Below are 9,977 nucleotides of genomic sequence, written 5' to 3' on the forward strand. Positions count from 1 at the left end.
ATTTTTAAAAAGGTAAAAGTAAAATAATAATAATAATAATAATAAAAAAAAAATAAAAAAAAATAAAAATCACACATACATATACTGATACTTTTAGGCATAAAGTAAAAAAAAAAAACCTAAAAAAAAAACTGGTTGATACAACTGTCCTGATATCAAAATGAAACGATTGAAAAGTATGAAATTCTTAAAAATGGATTATGAAGTACCGTAGTTTGGCTTAATATTGTTTAATAATAGTTCTGAGACTATATATATATATATATGCAGAAATAAAAACATAAAACAGGAAATGATATCATAAAGATGACCCCTGCAGAAAAATGTCAAAAAGTATCTTAAAATATCAGATAATTTGACCTTTTTATGATCAAAGGTAAAGTTAGTTTGGTTCATGTGGTGCAAATCCCAGTTTCTGCATGTGAATTTATTTTCAAAACTATTAAAAAAAGATTAAGCCAAACTACTTGATTCATTTTTAAGAATTTAATTCTTTTATTTTTTAGAAAACAGTTGTATCACCCAGACATTTTTACTTTATGCCTAAAAATATCTAAATTAATTTTGAAAAAGGGATTCAAAAATGTAAAAGATCACAATCATAAAACAGGTGTATTCAAGTCATTGTATGTATGATTTGCAATTTTAATTGATCAGACAAAAAATTAAGGTATGGGTCACTGATAGTAATTTGTAATCACTGAAGTTTTTGCCCCTTCACAATTGTTTATAAATCCAGAAATCATTCAAGAATTTAAGATTTTTTCTGGTTCATTCAGAGTTTATTAGAGGTTAAAGTTACTGCTTTTATCTTTACCTTTTGACAAAATGTTCAAAACAATTCTGCAATTCTAATGAATTTATAGAAAGCCATCTAACATGATCCAACATACTGTTAAAATATATACAGGAGTCAATCTCACAAAGCACTTTCATGATGCAGGTGGAAAAAGCGGCTTTAGCAGGTCACTTACTTAAAAATTTACTTTTAAAGGTTGTCATGTATACCGGAAGAGATACTAGCATACTATACAGTATGCATCCACACACACACTTACATCAAATCTAATGTCTCTCTTTCTCTCTGGTTATTCTGTCACATAAATCTTAGGCTATCTTATAGGCTACACTGAATTCAAATCTAATGTCTAAATGCCATAAATATCAAATATATATGAATACTGTAAGGCCTTATAAATTCAGCAATTAATGTTCTAATCAGTTTGATACTAAAATTGGTTTGCTGTTCTATCTTGTCTATATGAAATATAAAATAATGTGTTTTTTTAATTTACTTTAGTGTCATTTCGGATGACAAAATGGCTCTGATTCCGCTGTGGGAACAAGGCAGCATATAATGGACCCTTTTCACATTTCCTTTAAAAAACAGTGTTAATGTGTGTGTGAGATTGTGTCTATGTGTGAATATTCTCAATCAGAGTCACAATGGTGAAAAATCTATGTTGTTAACCCTGGAGTGCAGGTTGGCCCAGAAACTGCATGATTTACTCACACTTTTACTCAAATAAAATAAAATAAAAACACTGGCCGGCACACATCTGTCTTTCTTTTCCACTGTCTAGGCATTCTGTGTTATCAAAAATAAAAATAACTGTGCTCATTTTACAAATGTTACAAACCACTCCACCTCTGTCAGCTGTTGTTTAGCTGTACACTGTAAAATGTAATTAGTTGACCTTACTTAAAAAAAAGTATGCAAAGTAAGCTTAAGATTAGTGAGTTAGAAAAGCTTGTTTATTTTAAGTGTGCAGTACTAAATCAAGTAGTACCAGTAGCACGTTTTTTTTTATGTTCATGTAACTTAATAGCCATGATTAGTGTTAACTTAGTTTTTTCATTTTGTGTGGATTGCTTGATATAAATTTAACCCCACTTAGAATTACTAAATACCTACAACTTAACACTTTTAGTTCTGCTCACTCATTTTTCAAGTTCACTTAAATTAAAGAAACCAATTTCTGAGTTAGGTTTACTTTATTAATTATAGCACTGTTCTTGTACAGCATAATATTTAGAGTTTCTTAAAAATTTCCATTATACGAAAATATATATATATATATATATTAATGTATTTTTTAGACACATTGACATCAAGAATCAGTCTGTGAATCTCAACAATGGTGACAATTATAAAGCATGTTGCAGTGCATTCTGGGTGCAACCAATCAAAACTCATTCATGGCTCCCATCATGCATTGCTGCATGAATAAATAATGAGCTTATGATCAGGGGTGATCTGTTTGTCACCATTGTTGAGATTCATACGCAAATTCTTGATGTCTGTGTGTGCCTATTAAAAAAAAAAAAAAAGTGAAGTTTTTTTTTATTATTTATTTGATTATTTGGATTTCATTGAAATGGCTAAAAATATTATCCTGTACCAAGACAGTGCTGTTATAATTAATAAAGTAAATCTAACTCAGAAATTAACTCTGAACTATATGAGTTCAGTGAATCGGGTCAAATGATTGTGAAATAACGATTATGTTAAAACACAACCATCACCATCGATCACCTTTTCTGTTTGTTCATCTGGCTGTTATAACTCAGGTACAGCAGCCAAACAAAAGGTTAAATGAATAATATAAGGGTCAAGAGCCCAACTAAAACAAACACTAATCACCACAATGGTGGCTTAAAATTACGGTTTTCACCTTCAGCCAATATTGGCTATTGAAGGGTGAGTCTTGGCGTGGCCATATATCGCCGTCTAGCGTAGAGAGGACTGATCTGCACTGATTTTGCCTGAGAAACTATACAATTTAATCTAATATAATTTATATGATTTTATCTGCAAAATTTTAAGTACTATACAAATAAATAAAATTACATTCTTACCTAAAAATCTATTTTTGTCTTTATAAAATCTGCATGTGTCTATTTATAGCATTGACAACCATTAATATGGGATCTGGGAGGAAGTGGGTAAATAACTAAAGGATCATATGAATCCTAGCTTATCCCTGATTGGTGGAATTTGTGGTGATGTTACAACCATATACCCGACCTCTTCCTATATGTGTGGTTTCTTAAAAAAAAAAAAAAAAAAAAAAAAAGCCTATAAATGACCATTAAAAAACATCTGTTTATGTATCTGTTTAGCTATGAGCACTGTGCCACTGTTCGTCCGACTATTTGTACTTTTTCTTTTTTATTCTAAACTGTTTTAATTATTCTTATTTCTATTGATTATTTTCATTTCTTCTGAGTAAAGCACTTTGAATTACCTTTGTGTATGAAATGTGCTATATAAATAAACTTGCCTTGCCTTGCCTAGATCTCCAACCAATGTGAAAGCTAGCTAACAATATATTAAACGTGATGCTCAATCTTAAGCCTTTTGGTTAAACTAGCCGTTTTAAAGAGAGAAAACAAGACATTGAAATGTCTAAATATGAAACAGAATCAGTTTGTACGAATGCTGATCTGTTAGGAAAAACAAAGAGCAATTATAATCGGAGATTATATTTCACAAAAATATCTAACACAACACTGGACTGTAACGAAAACCAAAGCTTAGGCTATAGGCTATAAAAACATGCTGCCTTAATTTGGCACATTCTAGCTTGCCCGTCTAAATTAATATTTCAGCTATCATTATAACGTGCAATCAGGGTCGAAAATAGTCAAATATCAGCGTATTTCAGGAGGAAGGAGGATGTCAACCTTCAACAAAGGTACTTTGTCTCAGTGACAAGGTACACTTTTTGATGTTGTTTGTTGTGAAGGGGGCGTGGTAAAGTGGAGTCTGCAGTGTGGAGAAGAGCAGTGAGAAGTGGGTCAAGTGCAAATGATTAACACCTGTTACTAATTCCGGATATAGAGCCAGCAGACCTGGGAATGGGGAAGACTCTGAGCACACATTTTATGCTGTTGAACATTCGTTATTATGTTGAAGACACTTTCGTTTCGTTGTTTATTTTGTTTATGAGAGAAAACTATAAAACACTCTGGAACCTTGCTGACCTGACTTCTTTGTCCTTTTTTATTTAGTGAACATTGTGAAAGCACACTTGTTAAAGTGAGCAATGATACTGTTAGTGCAAATGTACATGCAATTGCATGCAAATGTAATTATGGGAGCTTACTTGTGACAATGGTTTTGGCTTCTTAGTTGCCATTCCTCCAATCATGACCATGTTAGGCATCAACGGTCGTGGAAATTCAAAGGCAAAGTCAAAGCGCATAAACCAGAGAGCTGCACGGCTCATGATCTCAACTATCGATGCTTTTCTCTGCAGTACACGTGAGGCGATCTCATCTGCACGAGTAAACAAATGTCTGCAAGCCATGGGCTGCAGGAGAGTCCTTACCAGGTTCACACTTCTTTGCCAAAAATTCATGCGGTCAGTAAAGTGAGTTAAAGGTTGTGGAACATAAGAGGCTGGAACTGGACATTGACTGGCAAGAGCATCAACACCACAAGGAAGGTTTATTTGCATATAAATAGCTGGAATGGAGAGATATTCACCAGCTATAGCTCCAATGGGCTCAAATGGATCTGTGAGAATAGCATCAAAGCTGTAGTCTTGCAGTTCATTCATCAAGTCCTTGTTGAAGAGCAGACCCTCTGCATTCCTCACTATGAAGCTTTGAAGAAGATCCAGAGAAATAATGAACACCTGGAACTTGGCCAGGTCTGTAGAGATATCAATACTTAGAACTGTCTTTAACTGATCTGCTAAGTCTGCTTCTAATTCAGCCTTGGTGTAGTCCACTGGATATGTCAGAGTGGTGGTATTCTGTGAAGGACCCATACTCAGACTCGCCTCTGGAATGACGACCACCACCTGGTTTCCTCTCCTCCCCAGCTCCTCCACAATAGGCTTCATCCCTAACCAGTGACTGCCATCTGATGGAATAACCAACAGTTTCCCAGCTTCAGCTGAACCCAAGAGGAACAGAACCAAGAGCAACCACACACCAGCCATTTTATCAATGGTATAATAAAATCTCTCACTGTGGCTTTTGCCAGCTGTAGGTGAGGTCGACGAGAAACAACCAGGAAATGCGTCGCTTAAACTACTCCAATATCTCACAATGAGTCTGGTTTATGCAAGCAGAGGTGGAGATCCTTGCAGCTAGGTGGGACTTTATCTAAATAAGGTGGTGAAGCAACCAATCGGGGTGAAAGTTTAAAAAGATTTTTAAAAAGGGGGGTGGGGGTGAGGAAACCTATTTTTTATAAATGATTTTTGTCAAATGCAAAACTCATGGCAGCATGAAATGTCATAAGGTGCAACATAAGCAAAATACTGGATGTGCTGGTAGAGTAACTAAAGATTTAAAAATGGATGAGGACGTGTTAAAATTTGTATTTGCAATTTTACCTCACATTTGAACAGAATATAAAATATTAATGACATCTAGAGTGAGAAAAATTAAATATATTTCTGTTGATACATGCATTCATTGAGCACATTGTGCTGAACGGAGTGGAGGAGGAGGTGTGTGGGCGCTGGGGAGGGTTTTGCACTTTGCCCCTGGACACAGAAACTCTTAGAACTAGTTCGTAGAGTTTTGTAAAAAGATAAAATTCCAGAAAGTGTCAAACATGTTTTAGAACTATTGTTTTCTTTTCTCACACAGACCTGTGAAAAGGCTCAGAGAGTTTCTCCCTCTTCCAACATCTTAATGCATGCATTACTTGATCACACTTACTGTTGCAAATTTCACAAATTACTTAAAATAATCTCTCAAAAGTTCCAAAAAAACTGCTGTACTGATCATGAAAAGACCTATTGAGAGGTATTTCATTCCAGTTGAATATATGAATGAGTTTATTTATATTATTTCTGAAGTGTCTTTCTTTTGAAACTGTGATATTGGCAAATTAAACTTTACATTTGAGGATGATAATCAGTAGTAGTGGCAAAATAAGAGCTATTAAATTACTAACCTGTGTCAGAGGTTTTGCTTTCTTGCTGTCCATTCCTCCAACTACGATCATGTTTGGCATCAACGGACGTGGAAATTGTAAAACAAAGTCTGAATGCATAAACCAGAGAGCTGCACGGCTCAAGATCTCCACCATCGATGTTTTTCTCTGCAGGACATGTGAGGCGATCTCATCTGCACGAGCAAACATACGTCCACAAGCCATGGGCTGCAGGAGAGTCCATACCAGGTTCACACTTCTTTGCCAGAGATTCATGTGGTCAGTAAAGTGAGTTAAAGTTTGTGGAACATAAGAGGCTGGAACTGGACATTGACTGGCAAGAGCATCAACACCACAAGGATGGCTTGTTTGTATATAAATAGCTGGAACTGAGAGATATTCACCAGCTATAGCTCCAGTGGGCTCAAATGGATCTGTGAGAATAGCATCAAAGTTGTAGTCTTGCAGTTTCTTCATCAAATCCTTGTTGGAGAGCAGACCCTCAGCATTCCGGGTTATAAGAAAATTAAGCAGATCCATAGTGTTGTGGAAACTCTGAAACCTGGCCAGATCTGTAGATAAATCTTTACTTATCAAAGTAGAAACACCTGCATTCACCTGCTCTTGTAGCTGGGTCTTGGTGTAGGGTACTGGATATGTCAGAGTAGTGGTGTGTTGTGAAGGACCCATACTCAGACTCGCTTCTGGGATGACGACCACCACCAGGTTTCCTCTACGGCCAAGCTCTTCCACCAAAGGCCTCATGCCTGTCCAGTGGCTGCCATCTGAAGGAACTACTAATAACTTTCCAGCCTCTGCTGATCCCAGGCAGAAAAGACACAAGAGCAACACAGAAGCAGCCATTCTAAAAATCATATCATACATAATCAGCAATAATTACAAGCATATGAGCTTGTAGTATTGGTAAGAGCTAAGAAGATTGTCTTATAAGTCTGCAAGCACTTATGAATTTGCACATCATGCGGCACAGGCTTTTATCCTGAAAGGGGAGTTTAAACAACCAACAGTAGGCAGGGCCTGGAAAGTTGACAATCTCGATTTTTAAGCGGCAAAGCATGCCCTTAGTAGCAGAGTGAGAAAAGTATCCAGATCTCATAAATTAAAAAAAGCTGAGTGATATTTTAACCATATTTAACTATTTAAAATTAATTTATTACAATTTGACTAAAGATTTTGAAGGCAAACCTTTGTTTTTCTTTTTTTTGAGACAAAGTTCACTAGTGAATCATTAACAACAAGATCAGGAACATGCTGGTTCTCTTTACATTTGAAGCTGATGACAGGCAGCAAGGGCAAGATGACAGCTATTATATTGAATTTCTTGTGGGAAAAAAAAAAACAGTGAAATTCAAACATTTAAAAGTGAGTCTCCAAATACTTTTTGGTGACACTGTATGCATTCTGTAAATTGCTTGTTTTACTGATTTTAAACCTTAAAGGATTAGTTCAGAGTAGATGTATATAACTTTCTTCTTTCAGACAAATACAATCGGAGTTATTTTTAAAAATATCCTGGCTCTTCCAAGTTTTATAATGGCAGTGGACTGCAACCAACAGATTGAAGCTCAAGAACGTGTATCCATCCATCATAAACGAACTTCACATGGCTCCGGGGGGTTAATAAAGGCCTTCTGAAGCAAAGCAATGAGTTTGTGTAAGAAAAATATTCATATTTAACACATTACAAAGTAAAAGCTTCCGGCCAAACGTCTATACGCAGTCTACTTGCCCCTAATGCTCAACTTACGAAACTTATGATGTCAGAAGTAGCGTCGTGCATCATAGTGTAAATATGAGCAGAAAATATGAGACTCAAGTGGAATCCGTATGTTCGTTTGGCCGGAAGCTAGTTATTTTAATTTATTAAGTTTTAAATAGTCATATTTTTCTTACTCATCGTTTTGCTTCAGAAGGCCTTTATTAACCCCTGGAGCCGTTTGGGGTTTGTTTATGATGGATGGATGCACGTTTTTGAGCTTCAATCTGTTGGTTGCAGTCCACTGCCATTATAAAACTTGGAAGAGCCAGGATATTTTTTTAATATAACTCTGATTGTATACGTCTGAAAGAAAGTCATATACACCTAGGGTGGCTTGAGGGTGAGTAAATCATGGGCTAATTTTCATTTGAAAGTGAACTACTCCTTTAAGACTTTATCCATTAAGACATCACCACTTTCTCACCTAAGTTTCTTCCACACAGTCTGCAAAATAATCAAGTTGGGTTTTTTTTTTGTTATTTTTAACAGAAAAAAAACTACTAAACATAGATTTTTTATAAAGACACCTTTCGGACAAAAGGTAGGCTAGACTTTGAGTCTTCTAGCTATCAAAGCATATCAACCGAGCACATCAACTTTTTTACAAAGTACATTGAACACTTGTAGCTTACTTATCTCTATATGTGCAAGGTCATGCTTGCACTGCAGTGGGGATCCAAACTGCGTGAAAGTTTGGAATGTGGTTATATGACAAAAGGCATGTTTCTCTTGATGCTCTGATAGCGCAGGTATGATGCTGGAAATAATTTCTAAAAGAAGTTACTGATTGTCTTCATGTAACATGCATTTGTGAATTGAGTTTTTCTTGGTTGCAGAAAAAAAAACAATAAAATTAATTCATCAGTATTGTAGTTTAAAAACTGAAATTGTTAAATGAACTAATATACTGCTGTTTATAAAAAATATGTGATGAAAGCATCTACAAAATAAAGAAATGTAAATGTAGTTAACATCTGGTGTTGTCTACCTTATAGTCACGACACTGAGAAAATAGTGACTTAAAAGGTGGCCTCAAAGTTATATGGGAAAATAACATGTCCACTTTGATTGCCAATTCCAAAAGTACAATACAGTGTAAAAAGTAACATTTGATATTTTCATTTAAGTTAGTTTCTGACTAGATAGTTTGACTATTAAATACCATACTGCCCATCATTTAAAGTGCAATCATCATTATTTATGTATTTACTATTGAAAGAACAGCTGATATCTAAAAGAACAGGCTACAAAATAGCACTCTAAATAGTTTAGCTTTTTACACACAAGGTGGCGCTATTGACACATTTATCCATATGAACTGCATTCACTGCATTGAAGTTGCACTTCTCACAGTTTAAAGGCCCACTGAAGTGCCTTGAAACCTGCAGCATTATTCAATGTGTTGACGTAATTTCCACCGAAACAGGAAGACAGGGCGGGACATATCAAGCAGCCCCTCCCCTTTTTAAGAATAGCTAATAGCTTTATGTTTATCACAGCTCGGTCAGCCAGAGCAGTTGAGATCAATACAGCCGCAGTTTCCTCCTAATCTGTAGGCCTACAGCGCGTGTCCTTCCTGTGAGCTCATGTGCACCAGTGGACACGCACTGTAACTGTTTCTCCTCCTAATCTCCTCCGTATCGCTTTAACATTCTGTGCAGGATTCAAATGGTCTGATACGTTTTCTGGTATGCGCCGACTCGCGCATATGATCCGCTCTGTGCTAACGTGAAACCAGACTTAATTTGCCCCAATGGAAAGCATATTTACACCGTTTGAATCATTCCCTATCCCATATGGTGCACTATGTTCCATTCACTATGTAGAAAATAGTAAATGTATGAACAAGTACCGGTAACCGATTTTAGCCGCATCTTCAGCGTCTATTTATAATTTAGGGGGCAGGATGCTTTAGATTCTAGAGAGCATTTGATTGGACAGAAAATCTGATGAGAAGCTTAAGTGCAGAGTGATGTCATCAAAATCATTGATCCATATTGGCGGAAGTGAGAGACTGAGTTTTGAATGCTTATATCTTCTAAATGCTAATTTTGTCATTGTTTTGGAGCACACTAGTTTTTAGATAAGAGTAAGGCTATACTAAAAGCCAAAAAACTTCAATCTTGATTTCATGGGGACTTTAACTGCATAAATATCCAGTAATCCAGAAGGAAGACATGTGCTTTTCGCCCATGTATTTTAAAGTGAGGCATGAACTTAAAGATCAAACTCAAATAAAACCAGCCTACTGTAGCTATATGCGTGATTACAGAGATGACTTTTTTTTTTTTTTAGCAG

General features: G+C 35.7%; 2 protein-coding genes across 2 annotated transcripts in view; both read right to left on the reverse strand.

Moving 5' to 3' along the window:
• The window catches only part of LOC307164430 (UDP-glucuronosyltransferase-like), a 50,901-nt gene extending 44,037 nt beyond the window's left edge, over positions 1-6,864 (reverse strand). The window contains exon 1 of the mRNA XM_079881275.1: positions 5,921-6,864. Coding sequence (XP_079737401.1) covers positions 5,921-6,784 — 864 coding nt within the window. The 5' untranslated portion in view covers positions 6,785-6,864. The remainder of the gene's footprint in view (positions 1-5,920) is intronic.
• On the reverse strand, positions 3,224-5,054 carry LOC307164432 (UDP-glucuronosyltransferase 1A5-like). Its single transcript, XM_079881280.1, has one exon. The coding sequence runs from the start codon at positions 4,950-4,952 to the stop codon at positions 4,059-4,061; it is 894 nt and encodes a 297-aa protein (XP_079737406.1). The 5' UTR covers positions 4,953-5,054; the 3' UTR covers positions 3,224-4,058.
• Positions 6,865-9,977: the final 3,113 nt, after the last annotated feature.

The sequence above is a fragment of the Squalius cephalus genome (genome assembly GCF_949319135.1).
Source record: "Squalius cephalus genome assembly, chromosome: 9".
NCBI lineage: Eukaryota > Metazoa > Chordata > Actinopteri > Cypriniformes > Leuciscidae > Squalius > Squalius cephalus.